Source organism: Rutilus rutilus, assembly GCF_951802725.1.
Source record: "Rutilus rutilus genome assembly, chromosome: 6".
NCBI lineage: Eukaryota > Metazoa > Chordata > Actinopteri > Cypriniformes > Leuciscidae > Rutilus > Rutilus rutilus.
Genome location: NC_140214.1, coordinates 40,817,583 through 40,845,055, shown reverse-complemented (window position 1 = coordinate 40,845,055; position 27,473 = coordinate 40,817,583). Strand labels below are relative to the sequence as shown.

Sequence of the window (27,473 nt, the reverse complement as noted above, 5' to 3'; positions counted from 1 at the left end):
CCTTAAGAGAGCTGTGCATAAACAAATGCCCGCAATAAAACCAATCAATGTGATCGGCGTTCTTCTTCTCTTCCTGACACTCAGTCATCGCGCTCTGCCATCCTGTTATGGCGAGACAATATCGGTGACATTTGTGTACAAGATACGATCTAATTAGCCTAATTTACATAGAAAAATGGCGTGTTTGTGCTGAAAGGAATAATTGATTCAATTTAAATACTCATGGTGTAACAGTGTTTCTGAACTCGTGGTGATTAGGGATGGGACTTTTTCTCGACAAAACGACCGACATTCGACACATGCTCCACTCGACAAAAAAAATAGAGTGTCGACATGTCGAGGGGGCGGGGCTTGTGGGATTTCCAAATTGCATTATATTTTTTTTTTTTGCCTTTTAATTTATTACATTTCCTCGGTTACTTTAACCTCGGTTCCCTGAGAGATAAGGGAACGAGTATTGCGTTGCAAACGCTATGAGAAAACTCCTTTTCTCGAGAAAAGAACGACCATGGTGTGTAAACAGAAGCAGCAGCGGAAATGTGCACGATCCGCGAGTGCTGAAGACGTTCTGCACGGCTTTGATGGGTGCGCAGGAGGACACAAATGGGCGGCGACAGCTTCTTACAGTGGCGGGAGCTTTTTCCTCAGCGCCGTCAACAGAAAGAGCGTTAACTGTAGGTACGTACACACCGCCGCCGACTTGAGCTGCAAAGAAGCTCTGGCCGCCCTGTCAAGGACGCTTGTCAAAAAGTACGGGGAAGCTTGACCGCTCTGAATGGTGAGTGAGTGCGCGCGCGCGCGGCCGGGACTCGCTCTCTCTCTCTGCTCGTGCGTGCGCGCTTAAAATTTCATATTTTGTTATGAACATTCACCCGCCAGTGTGGCGGATAGCCTTTTGAAATTTACTCGCCAAACAGAAAATCTACCCGCATTTGGCGCTTGGCAGGTGTTAATTTCGGACCCTGATGTAGAAAATTTTCCACCCTCCGCATTGCTGCTGCTCTTTAAAAAAAAAAGAAAAAAAAGGCCGACAATCCGACAAAAAGTCGACACATGGGCCTCGACAGTCGATTTCCCAAATCCCGTGTCGTTCCCATCCCTAGTGGTGATGTGATCATGTGATGACAAATTTGGACCTTAATCATAATCATGCCTTTCACACACCGACACAAGAAAAGACAGAACAATAATAATGTGACAATGACAAATATCCTCATCAGATGAGCTTCAATCAGATCTCAGGAAGACATTTCACAAAGACATTAAAAGCATCATCATTAGACCAAAACATCCAGTTCCCCGAAACACAGATGAAACTCAGCTGAAGTTCATTGTAGAGTTAATGTAGTGATTGTGTTGATCTGCTCACTTTACTGAGATGGCTGATGATAAAAAACAATTTACTGATACATGGATGAGAGGAAGACATTTATATACAGTAAAGTCCAGTCACCGAGATCTTCGGTTTTGATGATAATGTCTCTGTAGTGGCTCCATATTCACCATCATTTAATAGCTGTCAGTAAAATAAAACACACACAGTAACATATGCATTACTGGTGGCACATCTGGGCAGAGGATTGACTAGTTCAAATCAAATTATATTATTATATTATATGATGTAAATCAAAACTTACATTAGTGTCTCCAGTTTATCTTTCAAACCAGAGAGACGCTTCACGCTTGCTTTTTCTAGATTATTCCCAGACAGATCCAGTTCTCTGAGGTGTGAGTTTGATCTCAGAGCTGAAGTCAGAGCAGCACAACCTTCAGCTGTGATATTACAATCCCTCAACCTGCAGAAAACAATGACACACTCTTCACTCTTAGTTCAACTTATAAAAAAAAATTGCAGAGCGGTGGATCCCCAAGACTGGAGTTGAGAACATAAGACATAAAATGCATATCAGTTGTCACTCTATATCTACCAATCTGCTCAAAGTCTTAAGCCGGGTTCACACTGTGTGATTTATAATAGTCCTTTACGATTCCTGCTTGTCAGACTGTATGAACATGATCCTTGATTTAATCCATGTGTAGGGACCCCTAAAATAAATATGCATTTTTAAAGATTTGAAGTATTTTAATATATTGAAATTTGTGCCTTTCATTGTGTTTATTTCAATGTTATATAACTAAATGTTTTTGTTTCATATCCAGTGAGATAGCGTTGAATGTAAATACTATTGCTGGCCAGTGACTGTTGAGCATGATTAGTCTGCATCATAAGGTGAGTTACGTGAAGGGGGAGGAGCATCGCAAATGGCATGAGAAGACCTTATGTGTGATATAAGGCCCAAAGTGTAGAGAAATTACGCTTGGTTTATTTTTTTTTGCTATTTTAAGTGTTTTTTATTTTTTATTTCTGTTATCTTCTTCGTGATCTTTGAGTCAAGACATGCGTGATGAGGGATTAACATTCAGTGACATTCAAATTCGTGGTCAATAACTGTGTCGAAGTTATCGTTCGTGGTGGACTGTGTGGTTCGTCGTCGTGGGACGTGGATCAACTGCATTCATCGCGTGTCGGGACTGCTCGTGTGAAACTGTGTTTGTATCGTAAGTGACTTCACCACTGCTTCTTTCGTCGGATGGACGTAAGTGAACTCATTTTTGGGACTGTTGAATGTGCGGGAGTACATTGAATTCGTCAGCTGTAAATGTGCCCCAACGTTAACCAACGACCATATATTTGACTGTGTCACTGACTCATAACTAATTTGCATACTGAAAGGAAAAAACCTTATGTTGTGAATCGCAGGTTTTTAATTGTGTTTTTAAGTGTTTAATTGTTTTGAAAGAAATATGGTTTCATTTTCCTTATTGCTCTACATGTTTCAGGAGAAAAGTGTTTAGCATATCTCTAACAGGGTTTTGAATTTGTCAACTTCTATCAACTGATTGAGGACAGTGTTTTAAAGTAGAAAAGGGAAAAAAGAAAAAAAATGCAAGTGTAAAAACAAACATAAGAGAGACAAAGAACAATTCTGAGACTGAACAGGTGATTTGTACATTTTAACAAGAGAATAAGTAAATTAAATAGCACTGGGTATAAGTGTTTATCTGTCTTCATATAAAAAGGTGGTTCCTTGTTATTTTCTTTTAAAGGGGGTTATTACATTTATGTAAAAATAAATATTTGTTATTCTTTTTTTCCCTTAACATTTGTATTCTGATATTTCTTTAAAGTTTGGCAAGTAAATTCATTTAACAAGGTACTGATTTCTAGGAAACTATAATTCTATAAAACAAATAAGAATTGTTTAATTTATTATTTTAGTAAAAGTATTGTGTAATTGGTATAGGGAAAAAGATATTTACGTTAATTTTCATTTAAAGAAAAAATACCAGCCAAATTCACCATTCAACTGCCGGGAATCCAGGTTTTTTCTTGTTTGGGAAACATTTAAATGAACCCCTAGGGTTAAGAAAAGGGTTACATATGTAACACTGTTAGATCTCAGTTGTCATTAATATCAGACTGGACGACAGTCAAGACAAGTTAAAACACTGCATTGGCTCATTAAACATTGCATAAGTTTTAAAATATTGCTGATTACTCACAAAGCACTAAACGGTTTAGCGCCCCAGTAATTCAGCGAGCTCTTAACGCATTATAGTCCTTCACGTCTATTGCAATCTCAAAATTTGGACCAGTTGATAACACCTAGAATATCAAAATCAACTGCTGGCGGTAGATTCTGTGATTGGATTTTTAATGAATAAAGATAGTAAACTGTGTTTTAAAACTCATCATGATCCTAACATCTAACAGCTAATCTTACTTCTCTTTTAGGCCTAACATTCTAACACTTGAACAAAATGTACTCTGTAACCCTGTACTCTGCCAACCCTAACCAAACATCAACACTAGTGGGGACTTGTTAACAATGCAAGATAATGCAAATGTCAAATAAAAAAGCGTTTTCAGGATAAATAACGAGCGGGCAAATATCGCGACGATTATTTAAAATTAATCGAGAGAGTCAGATATCATTATCGCGATTAAAATACGATTAATCGTGCAGCTCTAATTTGAACTTGATTTTTCTACCAAAAAAGATGTATGGATAATCATGTAAACCTAAGTTGCTTCAGTCCAGAAAATTATCATCTTGAAATATTACTAACAATAAAGGTTATTCTTATGTTTACTTAATACAAATCATTTCACAGCAAAAAGACACGTGATCCACGAGCTGAAGAGACACGTTTTCACAATTATACTAAAAGGCCTTTTAAATTAATCTTGTTTCAATTAAGATTAATGAATGATTTTACCACAGTTTCTCCAGTTTACAGTGAGGATCCTTCAGTTGATCAGAGAGCAGCTTCAGACCTTTATCTCCTATTATATTCTTAGACAGATCCAGTTCTCTGAGGTGTGAGTTTGATCTCAGAGCTGAAGTCAGAGCAACACAACCTTCAGCTGTGATATTACAACCACTCAACCTGCAGAAAACAATGACACACTCTTCACTCTCAGTTCAGCAGGAACTACACAACCACAGAGATATGTAGATATTAAATACTAAATCTGTGTGGGTTTAATTTTTTTGTTACTTTGTTTACTTTTGCTTTATTATGTGTTAATGTAAATCACTATGATTTAAATAAAATACAGAGAATAATCCCTTAAAATAATATGATACTTGTCTATGTTAAGATTAATGTATGATCTTACCTCAGTTTCTCCAGTTTACAGTGAGGATCCTTCAGTCCATCAGAGAGCAGCTTCAGACCTTCATCTCTTATTATATTCCCAGTCAGATCCAGTTCTCTGAGGTGTGAGTTTGATCCCAGAGCTGAAGTCAGAGCAGCACAACCTTCAGATGTGATAATACACACACTCAACCTGCAGAAAACAACGACACACTCTTCACTCTAAGTTCAACTTACAAGATGTGCAGAGCGGTGTGTCCCCAAGACTGGAGTTGAGAACCAGTGACATAAAATGCATATAAATATCAGTTGTCACTCTATATCTGCCACTAATGTCTTAAGCCGAGTTCACACTGTGCGATTTATAATAGTCCTTTACGATTGCTGCTTGTCAGACTGTACGAACATGATCCTCACTTTAAGTCATATTACACTATAAGATCTCAGTTGTCATTAATATCAGACTAAACGACATTCAAGACATGTTAAAAACAGACACACACAAGAAAACTCGTCTGGAGTTTTACATCATCAATCAATGACACGTTCAGTGACTGTGAGCTGTGTTACACGCGGGATTGAAATGGTGGCTACAAAGAAATCTCTAATGTTAATTTTGGTCATGTCTTGTCTTGAAAAACAAAGACAATTTGACGGTCGTCGTAGGAGAAGTCAAACTGCAGGACTGAGAGTCAAATCTTCTGATACTCCAGTTAAGATTAATCGCTAAAATTAAGTCCTTTGTAACACGGAAGGACCTGGAAAAGATAGTTCATGCATTTATTTTCTCAAGATTGGACTATGGCAATGCATTGTATTATGGTATTCAACACAAAAGTTTAAACAGACTACAACTAGTCCAAAATGCGGCCGCAAGGTTACTGGCAGGCACTCGGAAAAATGAGCATATTACCCCTGTATTAAGAGAACTACATTGGTTGCCGGTTTCCAAAAGGATTAATTTTAAGATACTTTTATTTGTTTTTAAGGCCCTACATGGTAGTGCTCCGACATATATAGCTGATCTAATCCAGGTGAATAAACCAAAGAGAGCACTGCGCTCCGAGTCACTAAACCTCTTGGTAGTCCCGCGGACGTATAGGAAAATGAGAGGAGATCGCTCTTTTGCAGCCGCTGCTCCCAAGCTGTGGAATAGTTTACCTCCTTATATTAGAGAATGTTCCTCTCTTACAGAGTTCAAACGACATCTGAAAGCTTACTTTTTCACTTTGGCATTTGATCATTCATGAGTGTTGTGCTAGTGGTGTAATAGGTAATTATTAATGCCGCTTAGATTATGAGGTTGTCTATGGTAATGTTTAGAACTTAAATGTGTTTTTATGATTGCTATCTTATTCTTTGTACAGCACTGTGGTCAACTTCTGTTGTATTATTGTGTGCTTTATAAATAAATTGAACATTGAACATTGAACATACTGACAGAATTTCATCAGAGGTAAAATTTGATCACAACGATCATTAATCGGCTTTCGGCGAACATGTCAAACTAATGATCAAAGACTTCAGATTTTAGCCCAGGATCAGAGGATTCTTTTAGGATTTGCTAAATTTGTGTCCGACGGCCAAATCGTGGCCAAAATTGTACAGTGTGAACCTCGCTTTAGGAATATGATATTAAATGGTTAGTTTTATAATCAGAGCTCTGTAATTTTAAAACATATAAAGCAACGCAATACAGTGATGATTGAGAGATGAACAAATAAACCTTACTCAAAAGCCTGATGATCATATTTGACAAATTTGATCATGATTTTTTATTTAAAAAAGATGTATGTATAATCATGTAAACCTAAATTGCTTCAGTCCAGAAAATTATGATCTTGAAATATTACAAACAATAAAGGTCATTCTTATGTTTACTTAAGATTTCACAGCAAAAAGACGCGTGAACCACAAGCTGAAAGGACACTATTTTACAATTATACTAAAAGGCCTTTTACATTATTCTTGTTTCAATTAAGATTAATGAATGATCTTACCTCAGTTTCTCCAGTTTACAGTGAGGATCCTTCAGTCTATCAGAGAGCAGCGTCAGACCTTTATCTCCTATTCTTATATTCCCAGTCAGATCCAGTTCTCTGAGGTGTGAGTTTGATCCCAGAGCTGAAGTCAGAGCAACACAACCTTCAGCTGTGATATTACAATAACTCAACCTGCAGAAAACAATCACACACTCTTCACTCTCAGTTCAACTTATAAGATCTGCAGATCGGTGGATCCCCAAGACTGGAGTTGAGAATCACTGACATAAAATGCATATAAATATCAGTTGTCACTCTGTATCTGCCAATAATGTCTAAAGCCGAGTTCACACTGTGCGATTTATAATAGTCCTTTACGATTGCTGCTTGTCAGACTGTACGAACATGATCCTGACTGTAAGTCATATTACACTGTAAGATCTCAGTTGTCATTAATATCAGACTAAACGACAGTCAAGACGTGTTAAAAATGGACACATACAAGAAAACTCATCCGGAGTTTAACATCATCAATTCTGCAATGTTCAAAATGCATCAAAGTCCATCAAAATGCAATGTCATCAGTTTGCCTAAATTACGCACCATTTACTTGTGGTAGGGAGCAGGTGTCAATTTCTGTTGTACCAACTAACATTTTGAAAATGCGAACATTTTCATGAATCTGAAAATTTACATCAGAACAGCTTTATGAACGATTTATAAAATTTGTACAAAAATTTGTTCTGCTCGTGTTTCATGAATGAGGCCCTTTAATCGGCTGTCGTGAATATGTCAAACAAACAATCAGAAGAATCTTTTAGGATTTGCAAAATTTGTATATAATATAAGATATAATGCTTAGTTTTATAATCAGAGCTCGGTAATTTTAAAACATACAATGCCATGCAATACAGTGATGATTGAGAGATGAACAAATAAACCTTCCTCAAAAGCCTGATGATCATATTTGATAAATTTGAACATAATTTTTCTATTAAAAAAGATGTATGAATAATCATGTAAACCTAAGTTGCTTCAGTCCAGAAAATTATCATCTTGAAATATTACTAACAATCAGGGCCGTACGCAGGGTTTTATAAATACTGAGGTCCCAAATGTGATCTTGCTAGGGGATCAAGCATGCTAAATTTGGATTTTTCCGATCTACACGTGCATTTTAGGTGTTTTAAGGCCAGAAAAAAAAAAGAAAAAAAGGATAACAACAGCTTTAAAAGCATGTCAGTGGACAGTAGCATAAATTATTTGTCAAGCAGAAAACAGATTCTTAAACATGAGAATCAGGTTAAATGTTGCAATGAATGATCCACACTACAAAATTGAAATGAAGAAATGTTTATGCATATTGTTGACAAAACACAATCACTTATTCCAAACAGGAATGGCCTTAAATGAGAAAAGTTTCAAGGACTATTTTGCATAGATGTTACATTTTAATCAAACGCCAATGCAATCCTTCTGTGTCCAGAGGCATATGAGCAATATGTATGAGAATCAAAGATCAGTTAATTGAATTAATCAATGTTTTTGGACTAATCAGTTCAATTAATGGTTCAGTTGCTCACTCATAAAGACTGTCACGTGTCTCCCCCTACTGGCGTAATGATGCAAGTTGCACAAACACAGACAAGTGGAGTAATACAGTAATACAGTCCCAGTGCTGATACTGGTGAAATATTCGAACACATTCGAGGAATTCAAATATATATATTTATACAATAATAATGGCAATATATTTAATAGGCGCTTGTGTTGTTAAATTGAGCTTATAATTTCCACTGTTATTGGCAAAGTGTACATAAGATTGCAAGCGTAAATAAAATTTGCATGTGCAAGAGAATTTCTGAAGAGCTCTTTTCCAAAACGCGATAAACGGCATAAAAAATAAATAAAAAAAAGAGTTTGTCATGTCATTTTGCTGTGTACTGAACCTATTCACTGCTCCATCAATGTTTCATGCCAAATCGCTATACCTCCTTGTTTAAAATGCAAGATGCAGTTCCTTTCCAAACCGCGATAAGCGCAGAACCTATTTTAGTCTAAACGCAATACATCCTCTCGACTAATCAGAATTCGGTGAGGGTTCAAAAAGACTCACTCTCTCTCACCCTCACGCTCACTCACTCTCACACACACACTTGCTCTCTCTCTCTCTCTGTCCTCTCACATACTCAAAGGACATCTCATACACACACACTATGGGATTTGTTTTATGTAAAGCGGACAATGGTTCTACTTTTTATGGGTTCGACACTTTACTGAATGCCAATGTATTTATTACTGACTGACTTGCCTATTGAATATCGTTATCATTATTGAATATTTTTAATAATTTGTTTTTTCATGCATATGTAGTGGACAAATTGGTCCTATTTGTTACAGGTTTGACACTTTACTAAAAATGACTCTGAATGTATTACTAAATAACTTGAATATTGTTATCATTACTATCATTACTTTTTTCAGGTTCGGCACCGAATGACTATTAGCCTAAATGTGTTACTAAACAGTACAAGTTAACAGCAGTCAAGTTGTCACTGTTAGTGTCAAACAAGTTGTGAATTTGTTGTAACATTAAAACAGGAGATCATGACTAAGGCGGGCATACACTGTGTGATTTTCGTCCAATTTTGAGCCGAATTCTGACTGGTTGCGACTCTTTTTCGGGTCGGGCCGATTTTCAGCTTTGTTGTGCGTCGTTTGTCGTGCAGTGTTCGTGCAGTGTACAGGGGGAAATGAGAGGCGATTAACCTCTCCCGACCGGCAATCGGATGGTCGGATGAATTTCTGGCACGTTAGAAATTTTGGTCGCTCCTTGTGACTATATCACACAGGTGAAGCAGAGCTACGAACCGATTGCCCTAAACTCAGTGTTTTTTCCCTCACTGCGCGTGTGGGAAAACAGAAGTTTAACCATTTCATCTGCAGCAAAAAAAAAACACACAAAAAAACCAACGAAAAGATGGAGATCTTTAAGTTCTGTAGTTCAAACTAGCTACAAATTACTGTTGCTTACCTCTAGTTCGTGTTGCAAAATGGATTAACCATTACCCACGTCTTCCAAGCCACCTGCGATGTAGCCTTTCTGACACTGTGCCTCTTTTATTAATTTGTTAAACAATGTTTTTGAAATAAAGCTGTTTTTAATTTTCATTGATAAATAATTATTGCAGTGTTCGGACATATTATAGACTGTTAATAATTAATTACATGCCTATAATTAATTGTAATCGACCTAAATGTTTTAGACAATTTTCAATAAGGAGTAAGCTTCTATGTAATATTTTATTATCCTCACAGCGCGTTGGTTATGCGGTGATGCGCTATGAAATTATTGCGTGGCAAATTAATTATAATAGTATATCAGTTTAATAATAAAAGTAGCCTAGGCCTTCCCTAATAATAATAATAATAATAATAATACAATAATACTAATAATAATTTAATACATAAATTGGAAATGCTAAATCATCCTGATATTGATAGCTGATGCTTGTTTTGACAATATCTCTGGATACATGATATCGTCTATAGGCGCAACCCGGCACGAGGGTTTATCGCGATAGTGTGAAGCCGCCTTTCCACTGCACACGACAAACGACAGCCGTCGGACTGGAAGTCATTCATTTCCAATGGAGAGTCGTACGGGAGCTGCGGGGTGTTCCGATCATATGCGTATGCGGAAATTTCGGATCCGATTTGAGCTTCGGATGTGTTGAAATATCTGAACTTCTGCGGCTAGACCGTATGCGACCGGTCAACCAGATGTGATTATTCTAATCAAAACTATGAGCGCGAAGCTAGAATTACCAATATTTTAATACTTTAATGTAAACGCTATTCCTGCAAAATGACGGTTAATAATTATGGCTGAAAAAAATATTTGTATCATTATTAAATCAATATTTATATTGATTAGCTCTATAAAATTGACTATTTTTTATATTAGATGTATTGAGGGTAATTTGTTTTGTGTGGCTATATTCATGCATGCATTACATTCATTAAAATAATTAATTTTACCATTGTGAATAGCCGAGTGTAAGGGTTGCTTCACGACCAATATCAAAGTTCCGTGCGACTGACACTAGGGGGCGAAATGTGACAATCGAATGCGAATGTCGTGTGCAGTGGAAAGGCGGCTTGAGCAGTGAAGTCGCAGCTCGACGTTCGGACCGTATAGAGTGAGCACATAAATCCTGAGCTTTGGCTTTATATCGCATGCGATCTACTCGTTCAGTGTGAGTAGGTACCTTGCTGAAATCGCACAGACATCGCACAGTGTATAGCCTACCCGCCTTAACTCTGTGCTAAAAAAAGTGATGCTCGGAGCTCCAGTGGTTTCCTCTGTGGGTGAACGAAATTTTCAGAAGACGATTCGCAGAATCACGTGAACAATTCCAGCATATGCTTTTTTTTTTTTATTGGTTGTTGCGTTAAATCTTACCCAGATACAATAGTGCTATCTGATTGGCTATTGTGTAGTCCCTTTCTTTTTTTGATTGGCTGATAAGACGCGCTTGATTCCTGCCGGTTCCATAGTGAGAGCGGCGCGGCCGGAGAAATGTTGGGCGCTGCGGCATATTGAATATATTATAAATAGTTTTTCCGCGAGAGAAATAAAATGTGTGGCGGGAGTGCGTGACAAAAGACCAAAATGAGTGACTGTCACGCTCAATGCGTGGGGGGAGGGCGGGAGAACAAATGTGCAAAATAAAAAAAGTAGTGATGCAACACCGTCGAAAGCAAATCATTGGCAGTATGGGCAATATTTGGATGTGCAGTAAACGACTGCGCGTGGTTGTCCTCGAGGATATACAATTCGCAAAAAATGTGGATGCAAAGTGGCTGAAACAGGAGGAAACACATAGAACACCATCCCTCTGCACGGATAAAGGTATGTCTCGTTTATATTTAGATGCAGAGGGAATCCCGGAATCCATGCAAATTGAATTTACAATAGGTACTTGCACACTGAGTCCAAAATTTTCGTATGCTTTTTTTCGTATTCGTCATTCGGTGGCTATGAATTGTAAAAACACCATTGAAAATGCTTGCTACAGAATAGATGCGAAAAACGCAGAAAATCAAGACGTGAGGTCGTATTTATTTTTTAACATGCGAAAATTTCTGACGCGAATTTCGGACTCAGTGTGCAAGGACCTTAACGCAGATGTCACGTAAAAGACGCAAACAAACTGATGGATGGATAAATAAATCGAAAGTAGAGCTGTGCACAGTGCACTAAATCAAATTGCGACATGGTCTGTGAATATTAAAGCACAAAAAGACTGCTATATAGCCTACTTGCTTGATCTGCGTGTCTCTGTGGGAATGAGCTGCGCCGCTTCGTCTATAGCCCACATACTCAAGCTCAAGGTGTTTTCAGTGTCTCACAAACAATACGAGGACATGAATAACTTACATGGACATTTCCAGAGCTGCTCTGAGAGAACGCCTAGTGATTATTTTCATCATTTTATTTGAGAAAAACCATTGTCAAATACACTCTGGAACAGGTCTTCACTACAACCCGTCAAAATAAAAGTTCGGTTTAAATAGGAGAAATTATGAAAGAAATGTATTATTGTAGACCTACTTCTTTAAAGCACTTCTCAGAATAATAACAACAGCAATAATAAGACAATTTATTTAAATATTATTGTTTGTCCATGATTTAATTTAGTAAATATGTTTTGCAGCATTTCATAGGACTCTATTATTCTTAAACATTTTAATAAATTATTAATGTTAAAAATAAGTTGTTGATCTGATTCATTATCAATTATTGAATTTAGTTGATTAGACAAGTTTTATTGAAATTTTAATAAACAAAACAAACCAAATGGTTTTCGAGTTTGTTATAATAAAAGCATCTGTTCAACCAAAAAAACCTGTTTTCATTCATTTAACTGTAATTTTATCTGATGATAATAATAATAATAACAACCATAATTTAATAATACCGTTTATTTATTTAATTAATCATTTATTAATACTGTAAACCGTGATAATTTTGAGATGGTTATCATACTGTGAAAATCTACAACCTGGGAGAGTCCCCCGCCCTGCCCCGCCCTGCCCCGCCCCGCCCCTGCGGTTTAAAAAGTAACTCAGTAACTTTTACTCTGAGTAAATTTTAAATGAGCTACTTTTTACTTTTACTTGAGTAGATATTTAGACCTGTAATTTGACTTGTACTTAAGTAAAATTTCATTGAAGTAATAGTACTTTTACTTCAGTAGAATATTTTAGTACTCTTTCCACCTCTGACTATTAGTGTTAAATGTGTTACTAAATTATTTGAATGTATTTTTAACATTGTTGTATTTAAGGACTGGTATTTGTATGTGTTATTTTTAAATTATTTGTTTTATGTGGTGGACAATATTGGCACGTGACATTGGAAATATTTATTTTATTTTTACTATTTAGTTTATTTTACTATTTATATTATTTGGCTTTTATTTATTTCATGCATTTGCACTTATTTCATTTATATTCATTTATAGTATGAGTCCCTGATTATATGTTGCCTGTTCTATTGTTTTTTTTTTTTTTTTAAGACAAACCATACATTTTTGGAAAAAATTAATGGATTTATAGCGTTTTGAAAAAAAATATTACTTTGAATTTATCATCAACAATATTGTTGTTTAATTTAATAATCATTGTTCAACATGTTCAGACTGAGCCAAAAACAAAACAAAAAAACAACAACATTTTAACAGGATAAACTGAATATTCACAAAATGTGCGGGTCTAGGTAAAAAATGTAATGTTCCTGAAAACTACTGAAATGGATTTATAGCGTTTTGGAAAAGAGCTCCTCATTTGTAAAGGTGTGAATATTTGTACACCTTTCAAGTGTAAGAAAAAGGTATTTGTAGCATTTTACTGTTATTTGTAAGTGTAATGTATTGTGAAACTGCAGCTTCATACTAACGCAAAATAAATATGATCTGGATTCTTCTGTCTTCCAATTTTCTGCGCTTACACGTTTGGCACGTTTTTTTCGCACAAAAGTATTGCAGGCCTGTGAGCAGCAAATTTAAAATACAACGAGTCGTGCTTCTGTGAACATAAAGCCTACTTTGATTTGATTGGGCATCTGGTCACTCAGTGTTTGAGTGCTGAAGCAGCTCAGATGAGAAGGTCGGTTATTGTCGCAATGCGCGAATCATTACCGCACCAAATTAGAGTTAATATTAGGCAATTATTTCACAACCTTCATTATATACAGTACAGGCCAAAAGTTTGGAAACATTACTATTTTTAATGTTTTTGAAAGAAGTTTCTTCTGCTCATCAAGCCTGCATTTATTTGATCAAAAATACAGAAACAAAATGTAATATTGTGATATATTATTACCATTTAAAATAATTGGCTTTCAATTTATTATACTTTAAATTACCATTTATTTCTGTGATGCAAAGCTGAATTTTCAGGATCATTACTCCAGTCTATGATCCTTTAGAAATCATTCTATATGATGATTCATTATCAAAGTTGGAAACAGTTCTGCTGCTTAATATTTATATAATATAGTATTTATATAATATAATATAATATAATATAATATAATATAATATAATATAATATAATATAGGATACTTTGATGAATAAAAAGTAAAAAAAAGAAAGAAAAAAAGAAGCAAATTTAAAAAAAATAGAAATCTTTTGTAACAACAATATACACTGGTCAGTAATTTGGGGTCAGTCATTTTTTTTATTTCTTTTTTTTTTATTAAATAAATCAATACTTTTATTCAGCAAGGATGTGTTAAATTGATAAAAAGTGATAGTAAAGAAGATTTATATTATTAGAAAATATTTTTTATTTTGAATAAATGCAGTTCTTTTTAACCTTTTATTCATCAGATATATTAGGCAGCAGAACTGTTTCCAACACTCATAATAAATCAAAATATTAGAATGATTTCTAAAGGTTCATGTGATAGACTGGATGTCACATGTGACACTGAAGACTGGAGTAATGATTAAGTAATTTGTACTTAATACAAATCAGTAAAGATTCCACAGAAAAAAGACACGTGAACCACGAGCTGAAGAGACACGTTTTTACATTTATACTAAAAGGCCTTTTACATTATTTTATTAAGATTAATGAATGATCTTACCTCAGTTCCTCCAGTTTACAGTGAGGATCCTTCAGTCCACCAGAGAGCAGCTTCAGACCTTTATCTCCTATTAGATAATTCTTAGTCAGATCCAGTTCTCTGAGGTGTGAGTTTGATCTCAGAGTTGAAGTCAGAACAGCACAACCTTCAGCTGTGATAATACACCCATACAACCTGCAGAAAACAATGACACACTCTTCACTCTCAGTTCAGCAGGAACTACACAACCACAGAGAGATTTAGATATTAAATAATAAATCTGTGTGGGTTTAATGTTTTTGTTACTTTCTGTTTACTTTTGCTTTATTGTAATAATAATAATAATAATACATTTTATTTGTGGGCGCCTTTCATAGCACTCAAGGACACCTTACAGATTAAAAGTTAACATAAATTTCAAGGAGGCAATACAATAAAAAACAAAACAAGACACAATGTAAAAAATAAGAAAAAATAAAATAGAGAAAAAAGAAGCAGTGACATGAAGAAACATGAAGCCGTTTGAAGGTGAAGTTATGTGGGCTAGGCTTTTCGAAATAAGTGGGTTTTGAGCAAAGTTTTAAAAGAGGATAGGGATTCAGTCATACGGATGAATAAAGGGAGAGAGTTCCAAAGGTGAGGTGCAGAATAGCTAAAGGCTCTGAAAACCATAGTGGACATGCGGGCAAAAGGAATGGAAAGTAGTGAGGCAGAAGAGGATCGGAGAGTTCGGGAAGGGTTGTAAGGCTGAAGTAGTTCAGAGAGATAAGGAGGAGCAAGATTATGAAGAGCTTTGAAAGTAAGGAGAAGAATTTTATAATCTATATGATATTTGACAGGGAGCCAGTGCAGTTGTTTTAGAAGTGGAGTAATGTGTTCAGAGACAGGGGTTCTGGTGATAATACGGGCAGCAGAGTTTTGGACCAGTTGGAGTTTATGAATGGACTTATGAGATAGACCAGATAGAAGGGAGTTACAATAGTCAATACAGGAAGTGACAAGAGCATGGATGAGAATAACAGTGTTATGGTGTGTAAGTGAAGGACGGAGGCGGTTGATAGTGCGTAAATGGAAATAATCAGACCGGGTAAGATTATTAATGTGTTTTTCAAAAGAAAGTGTACTATCAAGGATGACACCAAGGGCCCTATTTTAACGATCTGAAACGCAAGTATCAAGTGCAAAACGCAAGTAACTTTGTGGGTGGGTCTTGGGCGCTGTTGCTATTATACCGGCGGGATAAATGACTCTTGTGCCCGACGCAAATCTAAAATGGGTTGGTTTGAAGTAGCTTCATTATTCATAGGTGTGGTCTGGGCGTAACGTGAAATAAACCAATCAGAGCGACATCTCACATTCCCTTTAAGAGCAGACGCGCTTTTTCCATGGCGGATTGATATTGTAACGGTGGATTTGCCAGGCGCTCGCCAGGAGCGGTTCACAGCCGAGGAGAGCAACGCTCTCGTCACGGCCGTAAAAGAGAGAGAAGTTACATTGGGGATGGAGAAACACACCCAAATTAACTTTGGTTAAACAGGCGTATGATAATTTGGGTAAATGTGTAAGCTAGATTTATGCTTTTATAATACATTGTCTATCTATCTATCTATCTATCTATCTATCTATTGTAATAATGTATGATTTGCAAAAATGGAAACTGCTGCTTCTGTGTAGAAGAGAGAATCAAAGTGTATGCGCGTTGTGCACACGCTACATTGATTATGGCCAAGCATGTGCCCTTAAAATAGCATATGAATAACATGCGCAACACGCCACTGACTTTAAACTAGGTTTTTCCTGGTCAGTGGCAGAATTGTTTTCTAAACCTGCAAAATAGCATCAGGGAACGTTTGCGCCGGAACAAACATCCTCTTTGCGCTGAACCGCCCCCGGGAGCGCAAATGCATTTGCTAGTTTACCGACGTGCGTCTGTGGAGGGAAAAGTCCGCTGTGCGCGGGTGCAAAATAGGAATGATACATGCGTCGGTGTACAAAGTCAATTGCGCTGGGTGCAAGATAGGGCCCCAAGACTCTTGACGTAGGGGGAGAAGGGGACAGTGGAATTGTCAATGAGTAAAGCAAAGTTTGGACATTTTGCTAAGGTAGATTTGGAACCAACAAGGAGAATTTCAGTTTTATCACTGTTTAGTTTAAGGAAATTTTGAGTAACCCAAGTTTTAACTACATCTAAGCAGTCAGTTAGAGAAGATGGAGGGAGCAAAGACGTAGGTTTGGTGGACAAATAAAGCTGGGTATCATCAGCGTAGCAGTGAAATTGAATATTATTAAAGAACCAAGGGGAAGTAAATAAATTATAAAAAGAAGGGGACCCAGGACTGATCCCTAGGGGACACCACTGGTGACTGGAGAGGGTTGTGATCGAACATTTTTAAGTTGTACAAACTGAGTGCGGCCAGACAGGTATGATGTAAGCCAGTTCAGTGATGTGTTAGTAATGCCAATGGAGGCTAGACGGTCCAGAAGGATATTGTGCGAGATAGTATCAAAGGCCGAAGTCAAATCAAGAAGGATGAGTATGGTAAGAAGACCTGAGTCAGCAGCCATTAGTAGGTTATTGGTGACCTTGATTAAGGCTGTTTCTGTACTGTGGAAAGGCCGAAAACCAGATTGAAACTGTTCATAGAGGTTATTGTTGCTGAGATGATTATGGATCTGCATAGCAACAGTTTTTTCTAAAATTTTTGAGATAAATGGCAAGTTGGAGATTGGTCTGAAATTATTTAGGTCATTGGGATTTGCACCAGGTTTCTTCAGTACAGGGGTAATAGCAGCAGTTTTTAGAGCGGAGGGAACATAAGCAGAGATAAGAGAGGAGTGGATGATGTTAGTTATAAAAGAGGAGAGGGAGGGTAGGCAAATTTTAACTAGGTGGGTAGGGAGAGGGTCAAGCTGGCATGTAGAAGACTTAGATTTCCGGACAAGGTCAGATATTTCAGTGACAGTTGGGAGTAGGAAACTAGATAATAAAGTAGAGGGAGGGGCAGAAGTAGATGGATACAGTGCACTGTTATGTGAGATAGGTAACTGTTGGTGGATATTGACGATTTTGGTTTTGAAAAATGACAAACTTATCACATTGAGAGGTTGAATACAGATGGGGTGGAAGATTATTCGGGGGACGTGAAACTGTATTAATTGTTTAATACAATTTTGTGTATTATTGTAAATCACTATATTATCACATATAAATCACATATTGTGTGTTAATGTAAATCACTATGATCCCCCAAGAAATAGGAAAAATAATCCCTTAAAACAATATGATACTGGTCTCTGTTAAGATTAATTAATGTTACCTCATCTTACCTCAGTTTCTCCAGTTTACAGTGAGGATCCTTCAGTCCATCAGAGAGCAGCGTCAGACCTTCATCTCCTATTAGATAATTCCCAGACAGATCCAGTTCTCTGAGGTGTGAGTTTGATCCCAGAGCTGAAGTCAGAGCAGCACAACCTTTAGCTGTGATATCACAATAACTCAACCTGCAGAAAAATATGACACACTCTCCATTCAACAGGAACTACACAACCACTGTGATTTTAAATCCTTAATCTGTGTGAGTTTATTGATTTTATTACTCTTTGCTTACTTTTTGCTTTATTATGCGTTAATGTAAATCAATATGATTTAAATAAATTACGGAGAATAATCCCTTAAAATAATGATACTTGTCTTTTATGATTAATGTATGATCTTACTTCAGTTTCTCCAGTTTACAGTGAGGATTACAGTGAGGATCCTTCAGTTGATCAGAGAGCAGCTTCACACCTTCATCTCCTATTTCATTCCCAGTCAGATCCAGTTCTCTGAGGTGTGAGTTTGATCTCAGAGCTGAAGTCAGAGCAGCACAACCTTCAGCTGTGATAATACAATCACTCAACCTGCAGAAAACAATGACACACTCTTCACTATCAGTTCAGCAGGAACTAGTTTTTTTTACTTACTAATAAAAAAAAATACTTTTATACTTTTTATTACTGTTTTTATTACTTTTTGTTTACTTTTGCTTTATTGTGTGATGAAGTTAATTACGATCTGAAAAAATACACAGATAATAATTACTTTTGTAGGTCCTTTGTATACTAATCCAAAAAAAACAAAACAAAAAAACAAGCAAAATTATTTAATTACCATAGTCAACATAGAACAGATAAGCACTGCACTACAATACACACACACACACACACACACACACACACACACACACACACACACACACACACACATCTGATGATGGTCCTCAGACTTACTCTACTGATCTGGAGGCTTCAACTACAGGCAAGAGCTTCTGAAGTATTTCATCCGGTGACATGTGGTTTTGGCCTTCTTTGATGCTTATGTATTTCTTCAACGTAAACTCATCCAAATGCTCTGAGGTTAATAAAACAAAGACAACGGCTGACCACTGTGACGAAGACAATCTGGCGCTTGAAAGACCTCCAGATCTGACATACTTCTGGACCTCATTTTCGAGAGAATGATAGCCCAGTTCATTTAAAGAGTGAAACAGATTGATGTATTTCTCTGGAGAGGGATTCATTCTTATTTTCATTTTAATGTATTCAACAGTTTTCCCTTTGCTGTAAGAGATTTTTCTAACTTGTGTCAGAAGGCCTTTCAGGAGCGTCTGATTGGACTCCCGTGAGAGACCCAGAAGGAACCGCAGGAAAAGATCCAGATGTCCATTTCTACTCTGCAGAGCCTCATCCACGGCTCTCTGATGCAGGTCAGATATCGAGTGACATGTGAACTCATGTGCCTGTTCTGACCCGAGGGTTTCATTGAGCACATCCCTCTTGTACAGCAGGAATGAAAGCAGCACATATAGAGCTGCTAGATGCTCCTGAATGCTCAGATGAACAAAGTAGAAGACTTTCCCCCGATACAAGCCCAACTCCTCTCTGAAGATCTGAGTGCACAATCGTGAGTAAACTGATGCTTCTGCCTCATCAATGCCACACTCTTTCAGGTCTTCCTCATAGAAGATCAGGTTGCCTTTCACAAGCTGCTGATAAGCCAGTTTCCCCAGTTTGAGAATCATGTTGTCATCTTTCACTCTCTTCTCATAGTCCTTCTCATGTTTGATGTTGGTCTGAATGATCAGGAAGTGTGTATAAATTTGAGTGAGAGTCTTGGGGATTTTTCCTTTCCATGATTTTCTCAACATCTTCTCTAGAACAGTGGCTGAGATCCAGCAGAACACTGGGATGTGGCACATAATAAAGAGACTCCTTGAGGACTTCAGGTGTGTGATGATTTTATCGGCCAGACTCTGATCACTGATTCTCTTCCTGAAGTATTCCTCCTTCTGTGTGTCACTGAAGCCTCGTACCTCTGTCACTCGATGGACACACTCAGAGGGGACGAGATCCGCTGCTGCTGGTCTGGAGGTGATCCAGATGAGAGCAGAGGGAAGCAGATTCCCCACAATGAGGTTCATCAGCAGCTCGTCCACTGAGGCTAATTCAGTCACATCACACAACCTCACATCGCTCTGAAAATCCAGAGTCAGGCGACACTCATCCAGACCATCAAAGATAAATGAAACTTTATACTCATCACTAGATATTTCCATTTCTTTTGTTTCAGGGAAAAAGACACGAAGAAGATCTGAAAGATTGAGTGTTTTGTCCTTCATCAAGTTGAGCTCTCTGAAAGCAATTGGAAATATGATCTGGACGTCCTGATTCTCTTTCCCTTCAGCCCAGTCCAGGATGAAATTCTGCACAGAGACTGTTTTTCCAATGCCAGCGACTCCCTTTGTCAGCACAGTTCTGATGGGTTTGTCTTGTCCAGGTAAAGGTCTAAAGATGTCATTGCATTTGATCGGTGTGTCCTCTGTTGCTGCTCTCCTGGACTGTGTCTCAATCTGTCTCACCTCATGCTCATTATTGATCGCTCCACAATCACTCTCTGTGATGTAGAGCTCTGTGTAGATCTCATTCAGGAGTGTTGGGTTTCCCTGCTTTGCTGTTCCCTCATACAGACACGGAAACTTCTTCCTCAAATTTGATCTTAATGTCTTGAGGGCTTCAGCATTTTGAGGGTCACTGCTGTAAGATTAAAATAAAAATTGTTAGATAACTAATATGCATACTGTATTTCATGTAGTATATTTAATACCAGCAAAGTCTCAGGTGTTACCACAGAACCCAACTGCAGAGCAGACATGAATGTTGGGATCCTGACACTACCTCCTACAACATCAACAGATCAAATGGAGAATAATGGTATCCAACTCAAACTAGATCCAAAATAAAGTCCAAGTGGGAGCCAGTGGAACTAAACAGAGAGGTTCAGGCAGACCCAGCCAAGGTTCCCCCAAAGTGTCTCCTGGAGCTGCCACAAAGGTCTCCTCCACCCACCCTTCCTCCATTAAAGATGCCTGAAGCAAGAAAAAAAGGTAATTAAGTGGAAGTCCCCAAAACCTAGACCCTGGACTGCTTCAAGGAGGGGTCATGCATACACTCCAAACAGTGACCAGGAATGTGTTCTGGGAGGCTAGATGTGCAGGAATAGGGTTGGGTACCTGTATGGGTACCTGTATGAACGGTATCAGACAGAGGGGGGTAGAGTATACAAAAACTGTACTCAAGTGCTTATAGAAATATTTACTCAAAGTAAAAGTAATAACCTTAATAGTTACTTGAGTAAGAGTAAAAAATTATCCAATGAAAAACTACTCAAGTAGCTAGTTACTAGTTACTTTGGATTTATACTTTGGATATATATATATATATATATAACAACAGTAATGTTATTATTTAGATATATATTTAATTTAAATTATTATTATTATCATAATTAGATTTCTTTGCAACAAGCACAGAAGAGGCATATAATTATTTCTGCCATTTTATTTGTAGCCTGTATATCACTGCATTTCCTTTGCCTTTACTTTGTATAACAATGTGTAGCCTACAGCTCTTCTGTCTATTCTCCAAAATGTAATCAAATGTATATTTCTGGAGGTGTGTTTAAACTGGTTAACTGTGGCGTTTTCAAGACGAACAGGTCGCCGACACTGCACAAATCCACAAATTAACACGGGTTGGCGGTTGTTCATTTTATACTCTGTGAACAATGGTAGTTTATTTAATGTATAAATTAGGGTAAATGTAAAAAAAAAAAAAAAGTTAATGTCAATCTTTGTACAGTAGTAGTGGTATTGTGTACTTTGCGTAACAATCTGTTTGGTTGTAAAATGTATTACTTGTATGAAATTAAATTGAATGTAGCTGTGGAATCGTTCACAGACAGTGTACGCAGATGTTCAACTAATAAAGATCTTCATCACTGCTAAACAATATGATGCATTTGCAGATTTGCTTTCATTTTTTTTTGTAATTTAGGTGTTTTTTTTGTATTTTTGAGAGCGCATACACAATCTTTTGCAATAAAAGAAAAAAACAATTGCCCCTACAACCTCCCCCCTTCCCTCACCCATCCAACTGCACTATGGGACTTTGATAGATACATATATAAAATGAGATAAAAAATAAATAAAAAATACTCAGAAAAACAAATAAAATAAGAGTAATATTAACAAATGAAATAGTAGCTGCAGATTAAGTATCCAAAATGTCCTTGACTGTGGATATCCAATTCTTCCACAAAGACAAGAAGTACCTTCTCACTAAGAGGAAATTGAGAATTGTCATTCAACAATAAAATAAAAGGATCTTTGGGTAAACGATTCCTTGAAGCCTTGTACAAAACATCAAGCACCATATTCCAGAATTTTTGCACATCCGGACAGTCCCACAGCATAACAAAGTGTCCACACATCCAGGTCCACAAAAATTACAACACGGGTGGGGTGATAGACCTATAGCATGTCGGGTGGTTAGATATGCCCTGTGAATACTTCAAAATTAATGCATTGGTGATTAGGGTTTGTAGACGCATGGAATGTATTTTCCCACACTGTATCCCATTAGATTATTCTATTAAAAGTTTTCAGATCCAATATCCAAGCTCTAGCTTTAGAGAAATTATCTGTATTAAGATACAAATATGAAACAATTCCTGTGCTTGGTGCATTACAAATCCAATTCACCACCAGGTGAGTATGAAGATTTGTACCCCAGGGTACCTTATGGGCCTTTAGCTCATCACAAAATATAAAAATAAAGTGTTATGTGAAATATTAAATCTTTCAATTAAGTCTCGAAAATCCAGGATTGATTCTTCTCCTTTTATGTCATTTAATGTTAGAATACCTTTTTATAGACCAGAATAGCTGCACAAAAGGTTGTCCGCCAGAAAGTAAGTTCAAGTTCACCATGAGCTCAACCAAAACAAATGTAAAAGTGTTATGGAGCACCGGTGCCAGGATTCCAACACTGGAAAAAACAGACTAGACAGAAGTGACCAGATCCTGACCAAATATGCTCCAACTACAACACCCACGAAAGACAAAAAGAACCAAAACCTAGAAAAATAAACCTGGAAAACAGGAAGAATAAACATGCAGCACATGATCCTGACAATACAAATAAAAACAAGACATGAGTGTCAGGACCCTGAAACAACAAGTCTGTCTGGATAAAAGTCTGTCAAGTGCATAAACCAAAATGAAGACATTTAATCAATAAACAAATTAGTACAGTGTTTACCTAAACCCTTGATCAGTCTGTCCACTAAAGTTATGTTGAGAATCCATTGACCCATCACTCTTCATGGACACACAGCTGGGTTCTGGAGGGTCTGGTCTGTGCATTGAGATGAACAACACTCTCTGAACACGCCTATACACTTTTGTAATGATTGATTGTTTTAGGTAACTAAAATATTTTGTTAATATGTACTGTCCTGTTAGAGACCTAACAGAACTATTAACTGTTGTAGTCCACATATCGGAGCTGTTAATTATAATCTTTATTCTAAAATGCATTGCACACAGACATTGAAGACACTTTACAGTATTAAATTTGAACAATACTTTTAGTGCAGTGTTTACCTAAACTCATGATCAGTGTGTCCACTAAGCATAGGTGGAGGATTCATTCATTCACTCTTCATGGACACACAGCTGGGTTCTGATGACTTTGGTCTTTGCATCTGGACTGAACTGAAACCAAACATGAAGGGAAATTAGAATGAGACAGTGATAATGATTGATTGTTGATTAACTGAATATTTATGCTAAATGAAATATTTACCAACAGCCAGGATGGTGCCATTTGTGCCTGAAAACCACACTTTACCAACTTTTAATTATTAAGATAAAAGCGCAAATGTTAAATATAAGGATAAGATTGTGGTAATATAACCCAGCTTCTATGTGCCTCTGCAAAAATCACACATTAATAATTATAATGCTAGTTACATAGATATCTGGTTCTGTGAACTAAAGAGTTTCTCAAATCCAGCCCTGGAGGGCCACTGTCCTGCAGAGTTTAGCTCAAACCCTGATTAAACTCACCTACCTGTAATCTTCTAGTTACTCTGAAGACTTTGATTAGCTTCTTCAAGTGTGTTTGATTAGGGCTGGAGCTAAACTCTGCCGGGCAGTGGCTCTCCAGTACCGGATTTGAGGAACACTACACTAGTGGATACTCGCAGCATCAGCTAGATACAGTAGGTTGAGATAATATACCAACAAAGTCACATAAGCTGAGCCTCAAGTGTCAGGAGGAATGAAACGAAAGATTTTCAAACATGTTTTGTGCCAACCCTTTTGCATGGCAGGTTTTGAGGTTGAGTGTCAGAGCAAACGTTGGCCTTTTCTAGTAAATATCATTGAACTGCAACACATTATTTATAAAGGGTATTCCTGTACTTTGTGCCATACTAACTGTAAAACTGTTTATGTCATTAAAATATTATGCTGGTAAATCTGTAGAAGAAAAGCAACCATATAAACTACTAAATATGACGTCAGAAGCCAAATATCCGAACACAAAAATCAAACTAGTGTTATCCCAGCATAACACTGATAAACCTGTCTGTCTGTATCTTTTTCTAATTCAATGTCTAGGCGTTCTAAATGCAAATTCAAACAAAATATTTCTACTTTAGTCTACTTTAAAACATAAAAAATGATGTAGGCTATAGTTTGCTAAACACAGTGGTCCTGTGGAAAGGTGGAAAAACATTGTGTCTGTAAGACTCACCTGTGTGGAAACTTATCTGTGGACAGCTCTTCATAATGCTGACCTCCGTGATGTTCCATCAATCCAAAATCTAAATGAAGGAAACTCAACACATTGATAATAGTGTCAAGATGTTTCTGTTCTCAAAAAATGCCAACATATGCCGATAGATTGTACTTTGTACTTTGATCTTTGATAACCACCTCAGGTGAACAGAAAAGGGGCGGGTGCAATCTTTTCCCCCGACCACAGCCTTTTAGAGAGTGTTTTTACCTTTTTATTATGATAGGACAGTGAGTAAACAGGAAGTGGGAGAGAGAAAGGGGGACGGGATCAGGAAAGATTCACAAGCTGAAACTCGACCTCAGGTCACCTGAGCTGTCCACAAGTTTACAAGGTTATTTTAAACTTGACTGCAATGTTTTATTCTCCTTTATTCAATGCATATTGCCTGTACATAAATACACCTGTATGTTATGTCATCGCAGATTAAAATCAAAAAATCTAAATATTTATTGTATTTATGAAGAAAAGGCTCGGCACCCAAGGCTCTATCACCTGTTGCCTCAATGGTGTACAGTGTCTTTGTATAATTGCAGAGGTGGATTGTCAGCAACAGCCATTTTAGGACTGTATGTGATTTGGTCTTAGTGACTCAGGAGTGCTCTTTACTACCCCTAACATTTTTCACAGATGTGTGAGCTGCTTTTAGCACTAAAATGCTTTGTGAAATATTCTTAACACAAACGTTTAGGAGTACTAAAATTAGTACTGACATTATTTTTAAGAGTTTCTCCTAAATTGGCAAGTTAGGAGCTACTTTTAGCCTTACGATGTTTTGTGAATATCGCCCCTGATGATTTTTTAAAGATTAAGTGACAGTTTCCGTATCAGAATCTGACAGAGACCGGAGATCTGCCAGAGCCACTGGTAGCTCTGTATGATGCCAATCTAATATGCCTCTGCCAAAATGAACTACAAGAGAGAAGTGAAGAGACCTTTGAAAAACTGGGGAAGGAGTTAACTAATGAGCAGTGTGTAAACCTTGAGCTAACGACTAAAAGTCAGGCCAGCTCTCAGGCCTGGCACACACACAAAACTGGAAGGATAACAAGCACAACCCTACATTGTGTATGCACTGTAGTAACTGAGAGCGCTAAAGCAACGAACAAGAGTTGGCGCCATGTCCCATCAGTACTTTGGGGAAGAGATATGGAGGACACAGTCAGAAGACAATACACAGAAATAATGAAAGCACAACATCACAACTTTGACGTGGAGCTCTGCGGTCTTGTTTTTGCAGCCAGACAAACATCTTGGGGAATCGCCGGATGGAATAGCAAACTGTACCTGTTGTGGGAAAGCAACTGGAGAGATTAAGTGCCCATGCAAATACTGTGGGGCTTTCTTTACATTAGTGCCGTTTGATTGAATTCACTTACTTACGAATTCACTTTAACTGGAGTTTAGTGGCTTAAAATGATCTGATTTCAAACAGAGAAGCGAAATCTGATTAAGGTGTTAGAAATATCCACCTTCCAGGGTTAAACGTGTTTGCGTCATTATAGATGCTCAGTGTGATAACCTCTTGACTTCTATCTAACTGCGTGACACAATTTTTTAGCTTAATTTATTTGTGTTAAATTATTCAAACGTGTTAAAGGTTGTATCAGCGAGTTTAGGCCCAAACATAAATGATCACATTCATCTAATCTTTCGTTCTTTTTTACGTACAAAATTTTTACATTTGACAATATATTACTGTAAAAATACACAAAATGTAAGGTAAGATCTATTACCGTCACAGGGTGGTTGCTGGCAAACAGGTGAAGAAGACAAAGGTATTCCATACACAAGTTTTAATAACAATGAACCAACTGATGGGTGAACTCAAAGCAATACACACACACACACACACACACACACACACACACACACACACACACACACACACACACACACACACCTAACATTGACGATACCGGACAATGAACAGAACACAGGAAGGAACTAAATACACATAGATGATGACTAAACGACAGCTGTGATGATTGTGATAGTGTCTATGGTGACAGATGAGTGGCGGCAAATAGGAACACGGAACCCTGAGACAGAAATGACATCAAACTAAAAGTCCTAGAACTAAATACAATTGAACATAATGGTGACAATGGGTAGTTGCTGTTTACAAATTAACAGGTTTTTACTGTCACAATTTTACAGGTAAATTTACAATATTTTTTTACAGTATTGAGGGGCATTGTAATTCCATATTTGTTTTGTTTTTATGTTTGTTTGTTTTTTAATAAAAAGGTCACATGTGCTGATTGGAAGCAACCAAAGCACAGTTCACGGAGCCCCACTGACACCAGGGGCCCGTTCTTCGTACGTCGCTAACTCACTTAGCTGGATTTGATTGTTGGCGATTTGGCATGATCTTGGATTGTTTGGTTCTTCAACGCTCATCCTGGACTTGCTGTCATAGCAACATGTGCGCAATCTTAAACCTGCTCGGGAGCAGGCTTATTTTATGTTAACAGGATTAGATCCCGGCTTCATAAGCGGAGCTGATACG

General features: G+C 37.3%; 1 protein-coding gene across 1 annotated transcript; it reads right to left on the bottom strand.

The window, feature by feature from the left end:
• Window positions 1-24,978, bottom strand: LOC311292409 (NACHT, LRR and PYD domains-containing protein 3-like; the record flags this gene model as incomplete). Its single annotated transcript, XM_084412077.1, has 8 exons — window positions 1-1,516; window positions 1,638-1,796; window positions 4,282-4,452; window positions 4,685-4,855; window positions 14,804-14,870; window positions 18,570-18,682; window positions 19,052-20,854; window positions 24,920-24,978. The coding sequence occupies 8 exons, from the start codon at window positions 24,976-24,978 to the stop codon at window positions 1,510-1,512; spliced, it is 2,550 nt and encodes an 849-aa protein (XP_084268203.1). The 3' UTR covers window positions 1-1,509.
• Between the last annotated feature and the right edge of the window lie 2,495 nt (window positions 24,979-27,473).